The sequence below is a fragment of the Lissotriton vulgaris genome, chromosome 9, assembly GCF_964263255.1.
Source record: "Lissotriton vulgaris chromosome 9, aLisVul1.2, whole genome shotgun sequence".
Classification (NCBI taxonomy): Eukaryota; Metazoa; Chordata; class Amphibia; order Caudata; family Salamandridae; genus Lissotriton; species Lissotriton vulgaris.
In genome coordinates, this window is record NC_141697.1 from 376,966,877 (window position 1) to 376,990,861 (window position 23,985).

The window sequence follows — 23,985 nt, forward strand, 5'->3', positions numbered from 1 at the left end:
TGTAATTTGTGTTCACACCTCTATATCCAAATAATTAGAAGATTTAGTTGGATGAAAAACATACTCATAGGGGCAGATTTATGTTAACTGGCGCATCCCGAGGGATGCGCCAGTTTACATGCGCCACAGTGCGCCACAGCTACGCCACCCATGGTGCGCCGCATTTATGATGCGGCGCACCATGGGGCAAAAACGGCACAGATGCGTCACGCATCTGTGCCGTAAAAGTGACGCATTGCTGGAGTTGCGTCGCAAGCACGACGCAGCTCCAGAAATGCTCTGGGGAGGCCTATTCTTTCAATGCTGCCTCAAGCCTTACGCCTGCTTCAAGCAGGCGCAGGGTTATGACACAGCATTGCCCTGAAAGTGACTGAGTGAAATCTCATAGATTTCACTCAGCCACTTTCAGGAGGCGTTCCTGCGCAGGAACACCCCCCCCTGCGCAGGAACGCCTCCTCATGGCGCAGTGCTGTACAACGTGACGCATCTCCTAGATGCGTCACGTTGTAAATAGGGCGCAGAGATGCGCCACGTTTCCGCGCCGTTGCGTCACGCAACGGCGGCGTAAACGTGGCGCAAGCCCTTCATAAATCTGCCCCGACATATTTAGTGAATTTTCTGGTATTTTTTTCAATTCATGTAGAGAAATCCATGATGTAATTCATGTATGTATGATTATTATTAATTATGTCGCTTAGCATTGGTTAGCGAGTAAATTTTCGTCGCAAATACAAAAAACGGGTCGCATTTCGAACGATTTTGTATATGCGTACCATCGCTAACACCTATTATTTTGTCGCTAACACCTAATATTTCGTCGCTAACACCTATTATTTTGTCGCTAAGTCGGACCTTTTACCAGCAAACACAGGAAGTTATGTATTACTGCTTCCTGTCACTTGGGTGTGGTTTCTACTTTCACTTTCTCTTTTCTGCAATTGCTGGTGCATGTGCTGAGGGAAGGGGGTTTATGGTGGTTGGTGTGTTGAAAGTTGGATTTGGAGAGTGTTGCTGCGTGATCTGTCTTGTCTAAAGTGTGTGTTTGTACTTTTTGTTGTGTTTTATACTGTTTGTGTGTCTACTGTCCTCAGTTTGTTAGAGTTAATTCAGGGGTTAGTTTGTATATATTTATTGAGAGTTTGTTAAGTGGGTTATTATTTTTTCGTTTTATAGGGTTAAGGGGGTCAGGGAGATGCCTGCTGTTGGGAGGTCGGGGAGGATGAGTGAGGAGGCATTGGGGGGGGGTTTGTGGTTGGTAAAATTTTACCTTCCTAATATGTTGGAGGCAGGGGGGCGGATCCTGCTGGGGTATGCTGTTGGGGGACGCAATGTGCGCTGGGAGCGTGTGAGGCTCCACATGGAGCACTACTTCAAAATAGCACGCTCTGTGCACCAGTGGAAACACCGCTGGCAGGACATGACTGCGCGGGAGGCTGACCTCCTGGATTACATTGGAGTGCTGCCAGGCTTACAGGGTGGTAAGTCCTACACCCATAGTTTCACTTTAATGTTCAAATGTTATATAAGTGCGTGACGTGTGTGACATGTGTGTATGGGATGTACATGCTGACTCGTTACTGTGATACTGTGACAAGGTATTGATGACAATGTCATGTCCCTATGGGCCATATGTATCATGGCAAAAATAGTTTTGTAACGCAGACATTAGCTGATTAGCGGCGTCAGCAAACCCTTCATTTGGTGAATGGCATTTATGTGACATTATTTGTGCAAAGTTAGGAATGGCAAAATTTGCATGTGCTTAATTTGCTATTACATTTGAGGAATACCTACTTTAGTAATACCTTACATGCTATGTATCAGGGCCATTTACATACAAATTCACCATTTGTGATTGGCAAATTACCACCTTCTGGTAGTTGGTGGTAAGTAGCGCTATTTTCTTAATGTGCTCCGTTTGTGTTAAAATCATCAATAGCTGCCATGTGACGCTCATACATGCTCTTGCAGCATGTCTGTGCGCCTTATGTGCACAAATGTCATTTTTCATGGGTACTGCAGGGTGTTCATGTGACACCCCTGCACCTTTTGAAACAATGTCTATTTGCAATTAGCAATTTGGTAATTGCAAACTTCCCCATTCATTCCAAAGCGCCTCCTGGCACACAGAAATGAAGGGGAAGATTGTGATCTGCAAATTCCTAATCGCTATTTGGGAATGTTGATGGTACGCAAGCAATAAGCGATTTCCGACATACTTACAATTTTGCTATTCCTATTTTGCGATACCTAAATGATCGCAATTTACTATTCGCTAAAGGGAATGTTTATACATCTGTCCCTATGTAATTTGCACATGATTTGCTTCAGTTAAGATTGATTTGGACTCCCACTTCTCGGCACATTTTAGCAGATTGACATGACTCTTGGGGTAATTTGGCAGCGCTGTAGCATTACTTATGTGACTGTGTAGCAACGCTAAAGTAGCGCCATGGTGCAGGGTAGGTACAATATCACTATTCTTGGAAAATCCTGACTTCCTACAGTTATGCACCTTTAGGGTGCATTGTGCCGCAGTGGAGGACATTCATACACAGGAACACCTCTATGAAGTGATATAGTTAAAAGGTTCAGGTTACAGTCATTCACTTTTGTGTTTTACAGCTCAAGAGTGTTTTACCTCCCAAAGGATTGTGTGTCAGCCTCTTACTAAATGCATACTTACCATCATACGGAGTACAACGTACACATGTTGCCTGTGTGGACATGGGCCCTTATTTATGAGGCCTTGCGTCACTTTTGCGCCGCCGGTGCGTCACTTTTTGTGACGCACCAGCGGCATCAAATATGCGCCTTGTTGCTCCATATTTAAAAAGGGACGCATCTAGGTAGATGCGTCCCTTTTTAAACCCCTGCGCCACATTATACCTGCGTCAGGTATGATGTATGCAGAGGGGGCGTTCCCCCGCAAAAAGCCTCGTAATAGTGACGCAGTGAAACCTATGAGATTTCACTGCGTCACTTTTAGGATGCTGTTGCGTAAAAATCTTGCGCCTGCCTCACAGCAGGCGTAAGACTGACGCAAGCCCTTTCACATGGGGCTTTCCCCATGTGAAAGGATGCATTGCTGGAGTTGCGTCACTTTTGTGACACACTCCAGCAATGCGTCACTTTTGCGCTTACAGATACGTCAGAAATACTGACGTATCTGTAAGTCCTTGCGACATGATGCATCATACATTACATATGACGCATCATTGGTGTCGCAAGGAGTGCGCAGTGAAAAGTGACGCATCGATGTTTTCACGCAGCGATGCGTCACTTTTCATAAATGAGGCCCAAGGTGCTTAGGAATTGCATGACCCAACTGTCATGTGCATGTGTGACTGTGGTTATGTTATGTTTGGCCACCACTGCATTAGCAAGCCCATGTGTGCATGCCAATCATTGTGCACAAACTCATTAGTACTATGTGCGAATCCCCTACTAAGTGAAGTAGCATTTCTTGTGACTGAAAAGTTTTTCATCATGTTCATTATGTTTCTGTGACGTGTCTGGATGCCATACAATGACACATATTTAATTTGGTTCACTCACAGATGGTCGGCAACCCATCACGCAGGGTGACGTGGATCGTTTCAGGGACCCAAAAGCCACTGGTGAGTAATTGTGAAGTACATTGGCATGTGTGATGTAATGGATGTCATTGAGATACCCAACACACGGTAGTTTGGCAATGCTGGTGTGTTCCGCATGTCACTGGGCCACAAGGTTCTGAGTATTGTTGCGTCATTATTCAGACAATATGTATGAGAGTGTGGTCAGACGCATATCTATGTAAATTGTGACATTGACCATGAATGGCCGATGCAACTGCTCTGATTCCCTGTGCATGACATCCAGCACAGATTATAGCAAAATAGGCAATGATTCAGGGATCATGCAGGCATTACGCTACAGGAGTCTCACACATGGCTACATATTATCACGACCAGCACAAACATTTATACACGCTTCATCTGCAGTACACTGCCTCTGAAGCGGACATTGAGATTTACTTATATGCCCTGTGACACACCCATATCATGCCCGGTTAAGTCAATGTCATGTGTAAGGAATGAATAGAACACATCTCATCCACACAAGGTTTGAAGGTCCTTTTGCACCACATATTGGGAACAGGCAAGTTTACCAACGTTCACAGGAGAGTGTGTGTTGATAGATGGATAATGGGTGAGGGGGCAGTTCATTACACCGCCAAGGGGCAGGAGAAATGACCTAGCGTAGCCATGTTGAGAGGGACTGACACAAGACTGGGTCATGAATGTTTTGTCACATGATCCGAGTGGTCTATTTTGCCCGTTCCAGGAATTCTACTTTATGAGGCCTTTAGGTTCTGGGCTAGATTGGGTCTCATGCATGCAACTCAGAATCTTATAGAGGCATATTACCAAGTGATAGCGATAATTATCGCTATTGGTTGGTTAGGGTGGGGGGAAATTTTGCAGAGCATCAAGGTTTATTACCGCTGAGATACCTTGATATTATCAAGGTTATTCTCAAAAGCGGTGAGATTCCTGCGCAAACCATGAATATCGCAGTAACATCAGCAATATTCACACATTATCGTGACAATGCTCTTCTTAGCCATGTTATCCACCTTCCATTGGATGACATGGCTGAGGACTGCTTTTAGCAGGCGTGACCTTTTGCCAATATTTGCGCTTAGCGTAAATATGTACAAGAGTTGTCAATGGGAGTTAGAGAAGTTAGCAACTGTTTTCAGTCGGTCATATGTTGGCAGGCCCACTTTGCATGTAATTAGTGATGATTATCGCTCACATGTAAAGTGTGCCCCTAAATGCCCGCTATCGGCAACAAGCTGTCGGTAACTGGCGTTGGCGACAGCTTGGTACTAGGGCAATACAATTATCGCTGCTTTAGCGGGAAAAAATCCCGCTAATGCTGCGTTAATGCCCTTGGTATTATGCCCCATAGCGCCTTTTCTGCCACATGATGTGCCTGTGGTGTTTTTACTATGTAGCCATGGAAGGGGTTCTAGGCGACTGGTCGTGAGTCAGTGTGGCTGGCAGATTCTGCAGGGTCTGCTGTTTGTCACTAATTTTTACATGTAGTCATGATATCAGAGGATTGCTGTCATCGGTGTGGCTGATAGCCAGGCCCTGCAGCAAAGGGTTCCTTGCTTCAATAGGATGGCATTTTGAGTTCTTCCATATTTTACACATGTACCCATAGCAGGTGAAATAACCTGGCTGACGGCCTTTGGACAGGACAGGGCATGTTATTTTGTTTGTGGTAAGTCTTACATCACGTGTTTGCAAGGGGGAGAGGAGCACAGTTCCAGCTGCCACCTATCATCTGACCAAGATACCTCAGGGCTGCCAAACGGAATGCGGTCTGTTTTGCTGCAGTTTAGTTACTATTTGTTGACGCTCTTCTAGTTACGCATGTTCAACATGCTGCTTGTACAACAGAGACGTGTGTCAGTGTAGTTTGTCCCACACGTACTCAGTTACTGATTATTGTCGGCATACAATACACTTCGATGAGCCGTACTATTTGCCGACGTTGGCCAGCAGACGAAAGTATAGATTGGAAAGCATTGGACTTAGGATACATCCTTGCCCCATGACCAGGACAGCTATGGGATTCCTGAGGTGCATATTGTGTAGGCCTTTATGGCGTGTTTTGATGCTGTTTCCTGCCCATGTACGCAGCAATATTGAGGAGTAAGTAAGTAATACTTTATTTGATTTGTGAAAATCATAAAAGGGTGGGTCTTACCACCATGGGATAAAACTTTACATCTTTGAAACAGCATAAAAACAACATAAATCACATGAAAAGATTATACATTAAAGTAACGCAAAGCAGTAGCAAATTGCTCAAATGTGCAGTTACTGTGTAAAGTTGAGAAGCACAGATGGAACTGGGCACGGGGATAACTGTCTCATTGCAGCTGCCAGTCAGCAAATGGATATTCTAAAGGGGGGTACAGTGCTTGGGGGTTAAGTGTAACTTGATGGAAGTAACACGTTGTTAACTCAGAATGAAGTATTTTTTTTTTTTTTTTTTGTTTTTTTTATGCCGGAAAAGTGGAATGAAGGGTATCCATTAAGAGATTGAGGGAGAGTCTGGGCCCAGCCTTGGGGGGGCCAATTGGCACGGGTCGTCTTTGATTGTTTCCTTGTTTTCCAGCTCTTGGGCAGCGTGGGCCAAGAATTTTATAGTTTTGCAGGAAAGTTGTATCCAAGACCCGCTAAGGCATTTTATTACAGCCGCCCTGCAGGTTCTTACTTGTGCTTCTCTTAGGAGTGGTAACAAGAGCGGCAATATTGAGGAGAACTTCCTTGATATTCTTGACACCTGCTGTTGGTAGGGGTGTCCCGGTCTAATTCCCATGCATATAGGCTGCGCTTACATAGTGTTGCCATTGACATATTCAAATGGCCACACTGGCAAACACTCTCAGGATGCACAAAGGTGACATGTTATGACTCTCTCATTTGGCGTCTGATTTGTCTGTACATCACACCTGCCATGTACTGTGATGTCACGTTCCAGGGCCTGTATAGTGGAAAGTAGGGCTTGTCAATTATGTGGGCAGGTCAGTTAGAGACGTTACAGGATGTGACATGTGTGCTGCTTCCCATGTGGTTTGTGATTTGTGCCATATGATATGATGAAAAGCAAATGAACCAGTGTAATTGGTTTGGGATTGACGTTTCCCATTTTTTTCAGACAACATGAATGCAGAGGAGACCCATGCATTTAATGTGGCCAAGGAACGGTGGCTTCACTGCCGCAGGGTCAAGAGAGGGTTCCGGTCCATGGCACGGATATACGCTGCTGCTCGGCGGGATGGGACCTGGCGTGCGATGCCAGAGGCTGTGGGACACACTGACTCATCTGACAAATCCAAGGCTGGTGGCAAGGCTGGCGGTGGCAAACATGCAGACACAGTGGTCTCACCTGTTCCGGTACCAGGCACATCAGCCATTCCAGGTACCAGCAGCCAGGGGCCAACTCAAGCTGCACCCAGCCAGGGAGCTGCCCAGAACGCACCAGGCCAGGATCCGGGGGCACCCACCCCAACGCCGGCAAGGGCTGACAGACAACAAGACATTCTAACAGAGCTGGCCAGGAACAACAGCTTGCTCCTGGACGTGCGAAATGAACTTGTCACGATGAACCGGCGGCTGAATGACATTGCCGTCAAACTTGGGGTACCGTAGTACTGGACTTCTTCTGGCCCACACCCCTCTTCTGCCTTCCCTCCTTGTTATCTTTATTTTGTTTGCATATAGTTGTATTTTAGGATTTAGATATAGAATAGTTTTAGATTAGGTATAGTTAGTTTAGTGTAGTGTGATATTGTTAGGTTAAGATAGTGTTGGGGCTAAGTTTTGTTTCTCTTTGGGTGGGGGGTTTATGTCCTTTTGTAGTTTGTGTAGTAGGGTTTAGTTAGCATTACATGTGTAGTTTAGTTTATTATGTGTGTAGGGATTTTAGATATAGTGTTAGTTTTAGTGTTTAGTGTAGTTTTAGATAGGTAAATTTTATACAATAAATACTTTTGCATTGTTTGATACTTGCATTGGTGTCAGTTAGGTTGCAGAGTGTGGGTCTTCACACATGCTATGCTTCTGAGGTCATCAGTGGTGTGATCTCTGTATGTGTGACTTTGGATGCAACCTGTTACTGGGATGCATGTATAGTGTTCACTACACTTTAGGTGTGGTAACTGTTGACTTGCATGGTTGACAGCTGACATGGAATTTATTGTGTATGTGCAACATCTGGGGGCATATTACCAAGGGAATTGTCCCCACATTAGGTGTACTTTTTCCCGCTCATGCAGCAAAAACTTTGTCACCCTATTACCAAGCTGTCGCTGACACCAGTTGGCAACAGCTTGTAGGCAATAGCAGGCATTTAGGGGCCCACTTTGCATGTGTGCGATTATTTTGCTAATGACATGCTAAGTGGGTGTGCCAACATGTTAGCGACTGTAAACAGTTGCTAGCATCTCTGACTCATATTATTTTATTTTAGTAATATTTGCGCTAGGCCAAATATCTCCAACAGCTTACGCCTGCTAATAGCTGTTCCTGCCAATGTAATCCAATGGACGGTGGATAAAATGGCTATGAGCATTGTCACAATTATGCATGTATGTCGCAGGTTTCTCAGCCATATTCATGCATTTAGCTGGACTCTTTACGGCTTCAGAGATGAACCTTGATAGTATCACGGTATCTCATTGGTAATCACTCCTCGGTGCTCAGCAATTATTTTCGCTATTGCTTGGTACTCTGCCCCCAGCTATTTGGCGTTCTGCTATTTTGCACTGACTGGCATGACAGTCCACAGTTTTGCTACGTTGCTGGCGTACTTGTGCATTTGGTAGCAATATGACCAAATTTGTGCCTACATGTGCCTGTCACTTAGCCAGCACACCATGATGCAACAAAGGGGCATATTATCAAGCCTGTGCGCTAAAATTATCGCCGCTTGATCGGCCGAAAACGGCCGATGAAGCGGCGATAATGGGCTTGATAATATGCTCTGTGGAATTCCAATCGAAGCACATGTTTGATGTGAAGACATCTAACATGGGCTTCCATTGGAATTCCACAGAGCATATTATCATGCCCATTATCGCCGCTTTATCGGCCGTTTTTGGCCGATCAAGCGGCGATAATTTTAGCGCACAGGCTTGATAATATGCCCCAAAGTCCCTTGAGTGTACTGGTCGTTATAGTGTGTACGCCAAGATGAGGTTTCATACTTCTAGTGTGTGGTGGAGGTTGCCAGACAGGTAGACCTTCTATGTGACTTCACATGCATCTTGTTTATGAGGGGTCAGAGACCAAGCAGTGCAGCAGGTGTGGTGAATGCAGGCACCTTGTCACAGGAGCTTCACAGGGATGGGGCTTGTGCACCCACCCACCCACCCACACTTCCACCCATGCTGCTGGTCACACATTGGACACCACCTTCTACACAGGCACCTAAGTGACTTTTGTACACAACACCTGTTTCCACAGGACTGTGCCGTGCTGCATCCATTCCCACATTCACTGTACAGTCCACAGACCACCGCACACAACAGGTAAATCACCACTGCTGGAGGAGAGTGACTGTAGACCAGCTGATCACCACCCTTACCCACAGGCCACACAACAACTCCAACTCCAACGCTGCAAGCCCCCACCTCAGGCAGTGTATGTACAACTGTGACAACACACTTGTGCCACTCAAGGTACCCTGTTGTACCCACACCAGCAGGCCAGCTGCCACTTTCAACAATGTGCTGGTGTGTATCCTGCGTTGGATGGCCGAAACATGAGTGGTTATTGGTCACCATATACACTCCACACAACCACGCACACCACAGGGATGCCATACACATGCATCTCCAACGCTTGTGATTGGACAATTTATTTATTTATTTATTTGCGTGCTTATATAGCGCTATGAATAGACTCCCGAAGGAGTATCTCCGCGCTTTTGACACCTGGGATAAGAGACTTAGAAGAAGCAACATGGAGGATGATTTAAAATCGAGGCCTCATATGAGCTAGCAGATAATTGTTTAGCATGAGCTGAACAGAAAGGTTTTCAGGCATTTCCTGAACTGAAGGTGATTCCTGCACTGTTTTAGGGAAAACGGGAGGGAGTTCCATAAACTGGGGCCTACCACAGACAAAGCCCTACCTCCTTGCCTGGATTTGGTGATTCTGGGAATTTTTAGCAAAAGTTGTTCGCCTGACCTAAGGGTGCGAGTAGGAGCGTATGGAGCAAATTTTGTAGCTAAATACTCTGGTCCCAATTCATTAAGGCCTTTGTGAATAATACAGCAGGTTTTAAACTTTACTCGTTGCCGAATGGGCAACCAGTGTAGTTTATGCAATAAAGGTCTGGAGGGAGACCTTGGAGGTGCATTAAGCACCAACCTCGCTGCTGTATTTTGTACCACCTGTAGGCGGTTAAAAACCTCTTCATTAGCTCCTGCCAGGAGACCATTGCAGTAATCAAGACGGCTGATAATCAGAGCCTGAACCAGGGTTCTCCTATAAGTATCAGGGAGGAAAGGAAAAATCCTCCGAAGGAGACCTATTACGTGAAAGCATGTTCCTACAGTAATGGTGACATGATGTTTCATAGTCAACTCTGGTTCCAATCTGACTCCTAGATTCTTGATCACTGTTTTGGGCTCAGGAACCGGGCCTAGATCGGGAGGCCACCAGTCAGGAGACCATTGGACCTTTACATCGCCGAAAAGCATCACCTCCGTTTTTCCAACGTTGCATTGGAGGAAATTGGAGGACATCCACCTTGCAACTGCCTTCATTCCATCTGAGAAAGATTGTATTATCTCCGGTGTAAGATGTTTAAAAGGGAAGAGCAGCTGCGTATCATCAGCATATGATACTGGGTGGAATCCATAAGCTCTGGTTACAGCTGCCAAGGGGGCCACATAGGTGTTGAACAAAGTCGGGCTCAAACATGAGCCCTGTGGAACCCCCTTGGTGATGTTGACCTCCTCCAACCTAAAGTCACCCATGGTGACAGATTGGGTGCGGTTGGAGAGAAAGCTTCTGATCCATTCCAGTGCAGTACCACCGATTCCACTCTCAGACAGGCGTTCGATAAGGATGTTATGAGAAATGGTATCGAACGCTGCCGATAAATCTAGTAGTACCAGGATTACAGAATAACCTTTATCCTGGTACAGCCGGAGGGTTGCTCCTTGTAAACCTAAATGAATGACAACACACACGGGAGCAAGGGTTTCTTCTGCATCATCAGGGTACTCTCAGGCTCCTGCTCCAATAACAAAAACATGACTCCCTGAGTGGAACTGTGCAACTCACTAGCCATCTTATTCTAATGCTAGCTCGCTGTTGTCCATGACAGCTTCAACACAACACCCACCCAACCTATGCCAGGGCCCACCTCCCCTGTGTACACCAGCAGCGCATGCCACCTGACCTCCCGGTCCAATGTCAACGGCTAGTAGTTACACATGGTTATGTACTCCATCCACTCACGCTCCCTGTCACGCCTATTCCAACTCCACAGGGCAGATTAATGAGGCCGTTGCGCCTCTTTGCACCACAAATACGTCACTTTATTTGACGCAACTGCGACGCAAACAATGCACCCTATGTACAACGTGACGCATCTAGGAGATGCGTCACGTTGTATGCCACTGCGCCATTAGGAGCCGTTCCTGCGCAGGGGGGCCGTTCCTGCGCAGGAACGCCTCCTGTAAGTGGCTGAGTGAAATCTATGAGATTTAACTCAGTCACTTTCAGGGCAATGCTGCGTCAGAACCCTGCGCCTGCTTGAAGCAGGCGTGGGTCTTGATGCAACATTGTGCAGATGGTGTACCCCCAGCCTTGCTGGAGCTGCGTTGCGCTTGCGGCGCAACTCCAGCAATGCACCACATTTCCGGCACCATGGCGCACCACATTATAGATGCGGCACACCATGGGTGGCGGAGCTTTGGCGCACTGTGGCGCACGTAAACTGGCGCATCCCTGGGGATGCCCCAGTTGACATTAATCTGCCCCCACATATGTTACATGGCAGATGCTGCTATCTGAGCTGACTACATTACAGCAATATTTCTATGGAGCTTGCTACGCAACTTATTCTGCACCCTCCTCAACTTGCCAGAGCCAGGCCACATGGACCTGAGGTGCTTCCAGCCTTTCTCCGTGCTCCTGTTGCCAGGGCCGATCACTGGGAATTGTTCTACATGCAACTGGCCCACCACCTGGTAGACAACAACATCCACTACCCATCCCAGGACTGCATCGTTGGAGTCCACACCACCCTGCCAGTACTCATGGCTACCACTGACGACATTATGTGCACGTGCATGGTAGATGCATGCGACTGTGCCCATCCACCCACTTCCACCTGTTCCTATTTGACACTCACCCTGGTGTTGTTGTGTGTCTTCCAGTACAGCAGTATCCTGGCCTGTGGCTCCGATGACACTCTCCTCACTGATGACGTTCGCTACAATCTCCTCCACCTCATCCAGCTCCTCCTGTGGAGCTGGTCCACCGCCTCCCGTCAGACTTCCTGCCCTTAGGTTTGCTCCCAGTTTCTTTTTTGTTTTGCTTTTTGTGTCGTGCCACCGCTTCTTACACTCGTCCACTGTCCTCCTGTGGTCCCCCACGCCATTGACCTTGGTCATTATTTCCTGCCATATGTCCCTTTTCCTCGCCAAAGTGACTGTGGAACTGACAAACAGTTCCTGCTGGTGTCGCGTCACTTCCTCAACCAGTACCTGGTTCTCATCAGGAGTGAACTTAGGATTCCTCTTCCTCTTGCCCCTTCCCTGGCTCTCTGCCTGGCCTTCCTGGGTGTTGGTAGTGCCCTCTGCACTGGTCCCTGGCTGCTCACCATCATTTTGCACATTTTCCATCTTTTGTAACGATTTTCACGTTAGCGGGCATTTTTTCGTCCCGCTAACGCGTTTTATGGTAGCCTTGGGCCTATTGGTTTAGCGATAATCATCGCTGATAGGCCCATCGCGATTTTTTTCACGCTAGCGTGCGGCGGCTTAGCGTGGGCACGCTAGTTTTACCGCACGCGTTTATCGCATTTTCGGGGAAATATCGCCGCCATGCTGGGTGTTGATAATACCTCGCTACGGCGGCGATATTTCCAGGCGAAGCTTCGCGATAAAATTATTCGCGCTAAATATCGTTAGCGATATTTTTCGCCTATTGTTGATAATATCCCCCACAATTTTTAAATATATAGTGCATCACCTTTTTGGGTCGACACTGAGCCAGCGTGCAAGCACTGCTCTGGTGATCTGTTGAAGGTAGAGTACGGAGGAGAAGCCTTGCTCCTATTTTCCATTGGCTTGTGTCTTTGTTCTTCGTAAATACTGGTGTTGGATTCCTTAATAGGCTTGTTAGTCCCTCATTAGTGTGGCCATATAATCATTTGATTCCTCCAATGCCTACTGCCCCCTTTACTTGGTTGTTACACAGTACATGTACATTTTCTTTATTGAGCCGGGACATTGGCCTCCACTTGTTTTCAATGCCATAGGTCTCACATTTAAATGTGAGACCTATTGCATTGCAAATATATATTTTTTAAAATAGCGCAGCATGCCTTCCGGCCCGCGGCTTTCTTTATGCCTCGCTCGTATCAATTAAAGTGCCATAATGTCGCGCTTTAACTTTAAATATTTTTGTTCTTCTTTTAATAAACCACACCACCCAGCAGATTTACTATGGCGACCACACGCCTTTCTGTTGTGCTATGAGGCTCACCTAGATTAACTTTAAAAAAACCTTTTTCTTTTTCCAACAGCGGCAAAATGCATCGCTTTCACTTTTATAATGGTGCCCGTGAGCTTTTGTCAGCAGTTTCTAACATTTTCGCCGCTTTCCCTATGTTACAGTGTTGGTGCTGTTGTGTTGCCCCGTCGTAGCTCTATGACTTCTCCCTTCATGTGAACCTCTCGCGGAAAGCTTGCACCATGCACTTTTAGGTGAGTAAAGTCACCAAACTGAAAAGTAAAGATTTTTTTTTTATTGAGCGGAAACACAGAGAATACAAAGAATTACAGCAAACAATTTGATAAATAGGTATCCTTATATACATATAAAATTCGACAGAACACGCATATATAAAATGCAATATGCAATAGTTGACAAATATACATCATTCCAATAGAATTAACGTTGGCTTCTATCAGTAGATATTGCCAAAAAAATGCAATGTTAATTTTTTTTTATCATTCGAATACAGTTAACTTTAGCTTCTAAGAGATTTTTTTTCTATAAAGTGCAGCGTGCTGATTTACGCTCTAAGCTTAATGCTAAGAGTTAATCTTCCATGCAGACTCGCCAAAAGGGCTGCCAATACAATTTACTACAGTGATTTCCAACTTAAGAATTACTTAAGTGCGGTGCTAAATTGCAATTTTTTGTTCGGCCCTACTGTTCAATGAAAGTCTATAGCCTCTCCATATATTTCCATACAGCATTAAATCTTTTATTGACACCTACTCTCCTAGCGTATGCTTCTTCAAATTTCCTAGTACGGATCAATTTCTTAAACCATTCTGAATAGGTAGGTATTTTGGAGGACCTCCAATTCCAAAATATCAGAGAGCGGGCCACAAGGGAGGCAATTGCTACAAATGTCTCCTCCCCTCTCGACATTCCAAGGTTTTTTCTGAATAGCAAGGCCAAAAAGTGCAATCTCAGCATCAGGACCCAAACTTTTCTGAACTCCCCAGCTTAAAGACAAGAAGATTCTTTCCCAGAATTGTCCTAGCTTTGGACAGGTAAAAAAAGTATGGAGCCAGCCTCCCTCGCCCAGCATCTGACAGTGGAAGCATCTATTCTCTAGTTCCAGGCGTACCTTGTGAAGAGTTTTGGGGGTATAATACGCCATCCAACGTGACAGGAATGCCATTCTTTTAAGATTAGCAACTCTTAAGGAGAAATAGCTTGCTAATCCCGATTTGAGAGCCTACATTGTGTCTCCTGGGTCACTTTTTCTAAGAATTTATTGACCATGATTGGCTGCCATTGAGACCGTATATAGCAATATCAATTGCCCACCCCTCTTAGCTTTGCTCTTAATAGAGCAATCACAAGTGGAGTTGGGCCTGAACTAGATGGGTGACTACACTTATTTAGTAGATGTGAAATTTGAATATATTTAAAACAAAGAGGGTTACTCTGGTCACCGCACCTTGCTTGAAACTCTTGCCAAGTAATGCCTCTACCATTGACTAAAAAATGCCCTAGCTTTTTAAATCTCCAATTATTCTAAGACGTTAAATGACTGCCCTGAATTTGAATTCCCAAGCTTTTACATTCGGCTAATTTTACGAAATTAAATAGAAAGTCTGGAGTCTATATATGTATTCCTGCAAGGTCTTATACCTTGTTTTTTGGGGGAGTTTAGCTGTTTTAAAAAATACTGGAATCTGTGTACCAGCTTCTTGCACCATATTCTCTAAAATAAATTATCAATGGATCCCTTACGGTCAAGAAAATGGGCTATTAGATCTAAAAAGGCTGCTCATAATATGTACAAACTTGAGGAAGTAAGAGGCCCCCTGATTGATATCAAGTTGGAGCACTGAGAGTTTAACTTCTTATTCCACACAAACCTTCTAAAAATTGTTTCCAACTCTATAAAATAAGTCATATGAATTTTTATAGGGACATTTGTGAACAAAACCACAAGTTAAGGTAAAATTAAATTTTCTATAAGAAAGTCTCACTCTATCAATGTGAGTGGTAATAACGACCATTATTCTGACTGACTGACTGGCTGAATTATTTATTAAGCACACTTATGCCGAGGCGTCTTGGCGCTGCATGGAGGGTTTGGTTGCTACTATGGACTAGGCCATGGTGAAAAGCCAGGTCTTTAGTACTTTTCTGAAACGGATCTTGTTTGTTTCTAGGCGAAGCTCGGTGGGCATAGTGTTCCATAGCTTTGCTGCTTGGTGTGAGAAAGACTTACCACCCCCGCGAGCTTTCTTTATTCTCGCGAGGTTGATCAGACCCAGACCGCCAGATCTTAAAATGCAGGTTGGTACAGAGTGAGGAAAGAGAGTAGTCATGTCCTCGGTCCCTCCTCCAATTATGGTTTATGAACTAGACAGAGGGCCTTCAACTGTACTCTTCGACAGACTGGAAGCCAATGGAGTTGGCGTATGCCCTAGGATGTTGGGTGGCGTTTCGGAAGATCCAGCAGAACTCTTGCTGCAGCATTTTGCAGTGACTGGAGTTTGGAAAGCTGCCTTTCACCAGTGCCTAGGTTTATTGTTTTTTTCCGCATGACTTCAGAGATTAATTTTTAGATTTCTGAATAATCACTAGTAACATAAATCCCTAAATATCGAATTGGATTGGGACTAATGCTTGTTTTTGAAAATTGTTGGGAAGAAAATCCTTCAAAGTAATTATTGTTAAAATCTCAGTCTGGTTACAAATCATTTTGTATCCTCAAATTATTTCAAATTGTGCAAATCCAGCTAATGTTAGATCTATATTCTGTATTCTGTCTTTCTGGGCTAAAATAAAGAATAATGTTGTCCGCAAACAACTTCAGTTTGGCCATTCCTGGTATTGGTTCTTTTATCTCCATGTTGTTACGAATTCTAGTGGCTAAGGGTTTGATAAAAAAGGTAAAAAGCATGGGGGAAAGAGGGCACCCTTGCCTGGCCCCCTGATTGACATTAACTATCCCAGCCAGGTTGGAATTAATAAACACTTGTGTCTGTGCCCCTTGATAAATATTACAAAGCATTTATAACCTGGGAGGGAATCCCATACCTTCCCAAACCATAAAAAGGAGCATCTCAATTCACCCGGTCAAACGCTTTTTCTGCGTCAACCATCATAATAAGAGCTGGAGCTTGATTGCTATTAAAAAAGTCAAGTGCCTGTACTAAAAACCCTGTATTTGTGGACATCAACCTCCCTGCAGCGAACCCTGTCTGGTCTTTATGGATCACTTTTTGTGCCAGAGGAGTAAAACGCTGCACCCAGAATTATATTAAAATTGTATAGTCTGACTTTAAGTAGACTAATTGGTATATATGAATTAATATCTCTGGGGTTTATCCCCTTCTTCACAAAACTAACAATGATGGATTCCTTAAAAGCTGTAGTTACCATACCACCTGTTTTCACATATTTAAAAAGCTACCCCAAAAAGGGTGTTAATTCTTTGGCAAAGACTTTATAAAATCCTGCCAACATTGAGGTGAGGGTTAGCTGAATTTCCGCTGCTGAAATGTCGATTTGAATCTCCTCTGCTGATGTTCTCAAAATCTTGTTGAATTGCCTCCTTTGCTTTTTCCAGCTGCCCCCACCTTGCTCATTTCCCCTTAAAGAGGCATTCTTCTGGAGCAAGGCCATATCAACTGCAAACTGAAGTTCATCTATTTGAGTTTTCCGAATTTTATATTGTGCAGCCACAAAAGCCACCAGCTGACCATGGACTGCGGCCTTGAAAGCCCCCCACACTGAAATGAGTTCAGCTGTACCCTTATTTACCTTATAAATCTCTAGTATCCATTTTCCTGTGTTGGTTACCCATTGTTGGTTCAAGAGAAGGAGTCGAGCCATCTGCCACCTGGACCTCACCCTCTTTCCCTCCTCTATTTCTATTTTGACCAAGGAATGGTCTAAAAATGAATAAGCCCCCCTTTCTAATCCAGAATATTTCAAAGAATGGGATATAAAAAAAAAAAATCAATGCGATAAGCTAACTGATATTGTCGGGAATAGCAAGTATATTCCAATTCTTCCCGATGGGCTCTATGCCATGGATCAATTAACTGTTGGTCATGTGTAATGAAATCAATTACTTTTTAAATCTTCAGCTTTAACAGTTTTTTATTTTTATTTGAAGTATCCTTTGTCAAATCCTGAATACAGTTGAAAACCTCTGAGTATCTCGTTATTCTTTACCATAGATGTAGGGTCATCGGTAATCGGACCATAATAATTAATAAAGTTAAAACTGTTCCCTTTTAACCCCTTCGTCACGGGGGGAGGGGGGCTGCACGCGGTGCCGTGGTGCTCGGGACGAGCGTCACGACTCCACCCACTCAATGGAACACCCCAAACAGGAGGGGAATTATCCCCGCGAGGGCGTTCCACAGAAGTTATGACGAGCTCAGCTTGTCATGAGCACAACTCCACTGCGCTTCATGACGAGCTCAGCTCGACATAAGCGCCGAAGAAGGAAAGCTTGCTGTGACCCATAGTCATCGTCCATGAGGATCCCTCTGTACTTGGAGAAATTCCCAATCGAGCCCCAACTAAAATATATTGCAACCTCTATTATTGCCATACCTGCTGATGAAAAAAAAACCTTGGAGAAGGATTTAGGCATAAAGAGCTTTGGTGTATTTGTTTTCAGATGAATTTCTTAAAAGGAAAAGTATTTGTGAAGAAAAGGAAGCTAGCCATCTTATTGTCCCACCATATTTTTGTTTGTTCAAAACACCGTTAACATTAACTGAAATCATTCAACATTTAAATTCCATCTCTAGTACAGATACCTAAATATAGCAATAATCCATTTGACGCAATAAACTGTTTTCCCACCATCACACCTTTATGATTCTGTTAGTTTTTCCCCTTTGCACCCAAAGCCCATCTACTCCCAACTGCTCCCTGTAGCTAACCTTTCCCAGGAGATGGGAAAAGCACTCTTTTTGCTGACGTGTGGCTGCTGATGACATATCAGCAAATATCCGACAGCTTTTGACACCATTAACTGAAAATTGTGTCTGCTGGATTGCCTTAGATAAAATCTTCTCCTTGATGCTGTAGTCGGCAAAGTTAATCAGAATTGTTCAAGGTAGTTTTGAATTAAGCAAAGCATGTGAAGGGACCCTATGCACTGGTCTTATAGGAAGATTGCCTGTGAATTCAGGGAGTATGCTCTTCTTAATGAAAGATTCGATACCATAGAAGGGGTTGTGACCCTTCACTCCCTTCTGGGACCCCCACTTTTTGGAGATTTGCACGCCGTGAGTGGTTCCTCAAGCTCCTCAAACTTACTTTCCGATAAAACGTTCTCCTTAGTATCTACAGTCACCTGCTGTTGAATTGTAGTCATTTGATATTCGAGGTGGGCGATCCTCGACTCCGCTCTTTTATCCTTGCCGGTACACTACCAACTGCCTCCTCGATCTTTGAGAGGCGTTGGTGAAGGGATACCATCTTGTTAGCTTGTGTTGTCTTATGCTCTCTTATCTCATCTAAGATGAGATTCAGCATAGTTTTTATGTCACATTGTAGGAGAGTTCCTTCTATATGCGGTTGTATCAAGGGGGTGCATTGGGGTCCTTTGTTTTCTTTCTGGGTCCATGCTTGCTGCCCGAGACGTCTGGTCCTGCACTACTTGACATCTGTATCGGATGTTGTGGCTGCGGCTGCAAAGATATCGAGCCCTGCATTGACTGCTGTAATCGTGGCTGCAGCGATGATGGTGATAGCAAAGCCTGCTTCTGTACCTCAGAAAGACCGTCATCCTGTTAAAGAGAGCTATGTTTGATTTTTTTCCCCAAGGGTAGCTGATTGTCCTGCTGAGGCTTTAGCTTCTTGCACGGAACTAACTTGTGTCTTGACAGGAACCCCTTGAAATAGCATGGAGGGAGCCTGGATGGCTAGGGGTGTTTTACTTTGGAAAATAATTAATTCTCCTTCATGTTTTGCTTGTTGGTATTGGCCATTTTTTCTTTTCTAGTTTCTTGTGAAGAAGGAGAGTTTACTTTTCTCTGTCCATCCTCCCGAGCCCATACAGCTAGGCCACCTTTTTCCGGTTTTTCGTCATGTGGGCCTGGCTCTTGCTCTGGATTTGTACTTCACTCCGGCCCTCCTTGCACTGTATTCTCTATTGCTGCTTCCCTTGCACCACAGTCCTGGCTAGTCTCTGGCAGCTCTTCTTCTGAACACACAGAGCTAGAGTCTATAGTGGAGCTGGTCCGTGTTTTTTGACTATACTCCGCTCTTGCATCTGCTGATGCTTCCTTCGCTTGCGATAGTCGCGTTTTGACTTTCAAGCTAGTAGCTGAACCCACTTTAGATTTGTCATTTTTAAATGCTTTTCCTTTTTATTTTTCTCCTAGAAAGCAAGGGCCTCCTGGTGCCAATGGAGTTAGCTTGACCTGGTTGGAGTTGTGCTGACACTTCTGATGTCTGCCTTCCTTTTGTTAGTTACTTCCCCAAGGCAAAATTCCAATGAGGGAGGGGCCCAGAGTCACTGTCCACACTAAAGGGAGAAAAACGGCCCCCGCTCCCCACTTCCCTCTCCTTCTTGGAATCTCGTCCCTGACGATACACCAAAGTCAAGGCTTATTTATTTATTTATTTTATTTATTTATAACACTTATATAGCGCAGCTGTCACCTTGCAGGTATCCTGGCACTGTAACAGTATAGCTCCTGAAATGGAGAGCAGTGGGGACAACAGATAAGTAAAGCCAAAGTTTAACGTTTAGGGAAAGAGCCAGGTTTTAATCCGCTTTCTGAAAGGGAAGAGTTCAGTGATTTGGCGAATGTCGAGGGGTAGGTTGTTCCAAAGTTTAGCGGCAGCAACTCTGAAGGATCTTCCCCCCGTCCTGACCTTGTAGAATCTTGGTATTGAGACAAGACAGGCTGTGGAGGAGCGGAGGGCTCTGGTTGGGATGTACCACGTGAACATGGATCGCAGGGGTTTGGGCCCAACTCCGTGTAATGCCTTAAAGACAAGACAGAGTGATTTAAAAGCCACTCGCTGCCTCATAGGAAGCCAGTGCAGCTCGGCCAAAGCCGCAGTGGCCGAGGATCTCCTTGACCAGCCAAGGGCTAGTTTAGCAGCGGCAGATTGTGCTCTTTGGAGTCGGTCAAGCAATACAATTGGAGCCTCTAACAGCATCGCGTTGCAATAGTCAAGGCGACTAAGAATAGTACACCTGACTATTAGCGCCCGGGCTTGTAAGGGGAGAAGTGGCATGATCTTGCGTAGGGAGCGCAGGAGGGCCGAGCAGGTGGACACTGTTTTCGCAACCTGAGTTTCCATGCTAAGTTTGTCGTTCATCATGACACCCAGATTGCGAACGGTGGTAACCGGTTGAGGCTTTACCGGGGCTTCAGGGGGCCAGAAATCGGCTGGGAATAAGCGAGGGATCCGACTTCCGGCACAGTACAGAACCTCAGTTTTAGAGGAGTTGAATTGCAGGGAATTTTTGTGCAACCAACCAGCTGTGTCTCTCAGACAGTTGTGAAATGATTCCAGGGGGATTGATTCTTCCCCCTCCCAAGAGAGAATAAACTGAGTATCATCAGCATAGTTTATGGCTTTTAGATTATGGGATTTTTTTAGCGTAATCAAAGGTTTGAGGTAGACATTGAATAAAATAGGGCTGATAGACGAGCCCTGGGGCACCCCATGGGGAACTGGGGAGAAGGCAGATTGAAACGGGGGTAGGGACACCGCCTGCTTCCTATCCCGCAGGAAGGAGTGAAACCAGAGCAGGGCGGTGCCATCAACCCTTGCCTCCCTCAGTCTTTCCAGCAGAGTCACATGATTGACCGTATTGAATGCGGCAGACAGGTCCAGCAGGACCAGGGCTGCTGCCTGGCCCCTGTCTGTGCGCATACGAAGGTCCTCCATGGCAGTGAGAACAGCTGTTTCAGTGCCATGGGCCGGACGAAACCCAAATTGAATTTTGTCCAGGATGTTATTCTGCTCCAGGTGTTTGGAAAGACAGGAGCTCACCCAGCGCTCGATGATTTTCGCCGGGAAAGGTAATAGGGAGATTGGCCGATAGTTCAGTAAACATTCGGGGTTCAAGGAGGGTTTCTTCAGTAGTGGAGTGATAAGAGCCTGCTTCCAAGGAGCCGGAACAACCCCGCAGCGCAGGGATTGATTGCAGATTCTGCGAAGGGTACAGAAAAGTTCCACTCCGAAAGCTTTCCAAGTGTTAGGGGGCAAAGGGTCAAGAGGGGAACCCGAAGAAATCCCACGAGCCAAACTATCGAAAGCCGCCTCCGAGATGGGGGGAAATTCCCGCAGGCATATAGTAGGAGAACACCCTGGGCTTATCTTTTTGTAGTAAATAGAGTCAGCTCCAGGGCTAGTGCTCAGGTTATGGATGATCGTCTCGATTTTGTCCTTGAAGAACTGTGCGAGATTGTCACAGAGTGCTTGTGTGGGAGGGATAGTTTTTTTGGCAGAGTTGGGGTGGGTGAGGTTGTTAAGGATCTGAAAGATGCTTTTGGAACTGTTGGCGGCTGTAGCTATAGTGGAGCAATAGTAGGTGGATTTACATTTAATAATTGCAGCTTTATATTCCAGGAGTTTGTTTTTCCAGATCAGCTTGTTAGTGTCGGAATATCCTTGCCTCCATTTCCTCTCAGCCTGTTTGCAGGCTAATTTAAGGGCTTTCAGGGAATCATCAAACCAAGGAGCTGATGCTCTGCCCTTAGTTTTGCAACTTTTTGAGGGAACAAGGGAATCAGTAATTGAGGATATCTTAGTACAGAAAACCTTGTAGTTGTCTACTACTTGGTTGTGAGGGGAGAAACTGTCTTCCACTGGAAACAAGGCACCAGTAGTTTTCAGCCTTCCTAGAGCTTTCCAGTCTCTATACATGAATTCCGAACAGCTACTGTGTGTCGGCGTACTGGTCCCCTTATTAGTAATATAACATTTAAGAAGGGAGTGATCAGTCCAGCTCATAGGCAGGATATCGTTCAAGTGTACTAGCTGAGGGGTAGAGAAGATGAGGTCGAGTCGATGTCCTGCTGTGTGAGTGGGTTCCTTGACCAGTTGTTGGAGTCCCACGCTATCACAGGAGAGCACTAAATTGTTCAGTCCCGTGTCAAGAGTGCCATTCGACCAAAGGTTAAAATCACCTAAAATGATGAGCTTATTGTGGGAGGTCGCCATGTTGGTAAAGGAGGTAAGTAGCGATTGTTGTTGTTGGGAGCTGAAGGTCCCAGGAGGTCGGTAACAGATAATTGCCGAAAAAATAGCTCCTGTGTGACTGTTAATGGAGAGGCCTAGGAGCTCGGTCCCAGCGACCGGGTCCATATCTAGGATGGTAACGAGCCAAGAGGCTCTGTAGATGATGCCTACTCCACCACCGCTGCCTTTGGGTCTAGGAAGATGCAGGATTTTAAAATCCTGTGGACAGGCCCAGTCTAATTACAGCCATTAGCTGTAAAGCTCACTTCCAATTTGTTTTTCTCATTACTAAACTCAGCGCTTTCTCCAGGTTGTTTTCCAGCAGTCCGAGCCTTTTAAATTCTATGCCACAGCCTGGCAGCATCGAGCTTGGTTTGATGGCACCCTTCCCCAATCAGTAACTGCGGTTCAGTTGGGCCTTTTGTCTATTCCAGCGGCCACGTTGCCGGTCTTGGCCGGTTACACTCCACATCCGCATTACCTTACAGTCACTACAGATGAGTTGCGTGTGCTCTATGCCTCCTTGGTTGGAGTGCACCGGGCTCTAGTGCAAAATGTTACACGCAACATCCAGGTGGGGCCACCTGGTTCTGCGGCGCATCCAGCTGGACCGGCCGGGATGAAAATTAATCCTGTCATGGTTATATTGGTTATTGCCAAGTGGCCCCAAGATAAGGATGATATGCCTTTTTGGCTTGCTGAGAAATTTGACCAGCTTAAAGCAGTCTTTCCTAATTCGACTCCTGTTAAAACACAGGATTCTAACGATCAGTTTGCAGAAAGACTTAATACCAGAGGTACCTGTTTGTGAAACCTGGGGTAAGATTTTTGCAACAGTCTATAATAAGTGCTTTGGCACTCCGTCCATGGCTGTCCTACCCTCCATCATTAAGCTCGTGCAGGATGAACACGGTGCGGAGGTGGCTGTTGAGTTGGGAATGAGACTCGTTGGGGTGTTTGACATAGTTTTTGATCTGGTACTTGCTAATGTTAAGGGAGATGCGGTAAACTTACAAGTGTCTAATGCTCTATGCGATGTTCCCGATGAAGATAAACCCAGGCAGTTACCAAAAGTCATTGCAGAGGCATATAAGACCATTGGCCGCAATAGTTTGGGTGTTAAGCCTTTTGCTAAAACAACAGCACAGAAGCAAACAAAGGTGGCAGCTTCTGATAAAGATGAACGCCCCAATTTTCCAAAACAGAATTGGAATGAGAATAGGAAAAAGGGGAAAAGCAACAGAAACAGGGGTCACGTCCTGCTTCGCCAATACCTGTGTCTACTGAGCGCACATATGATCTGCGTGACTGCGCTAATATAAAGTCACCTGATAGTTTTCAGGTTCCTGATCAACGTTCTCCTTTCTCTTTGCAGGATACATCGGTCTCACCAACCGGTGGAGGAGATGACGGAAAAGGTCGGGCTGCCCAACAAAGCCATGAGCAGCCCTGCTAGACTGAAGGTAAAGACAAGCAAGATGACTTTCAGCGTCATCGACCCCAGTTTCAAAAGAAGAAAGTT

At 45.4% G+C, this 23,985-nt stretch overlaps 1 protein-coding gene across 1 annotated transcript; it reads left to right on the forward strand.

Annotated features, from left to right (window-relative positions):
- The first annotated feature begins 1,357 nt into the window (after positions 1 to 1,357).
- Positions 1,358 to 7,217, forward strand: LOC147690157 (uncharacterized). Its single transcript, XM_086939464.1, has 3 exons — positions 1,358 to 1,478; positions 3,544 to 3,624; positions 6,724 to 7,217. The coding sequence occupies exons 1-3, from the start codon at positions 1,358 to 1,360 to the stop codon at positions 7,215 to 7,217; spliced, it is 696 nt and encodes a 231-aa protein (XP_086795590.1).
- Positions 7,218 to 23,985: the final 16,768 nt, after the last annotated feature.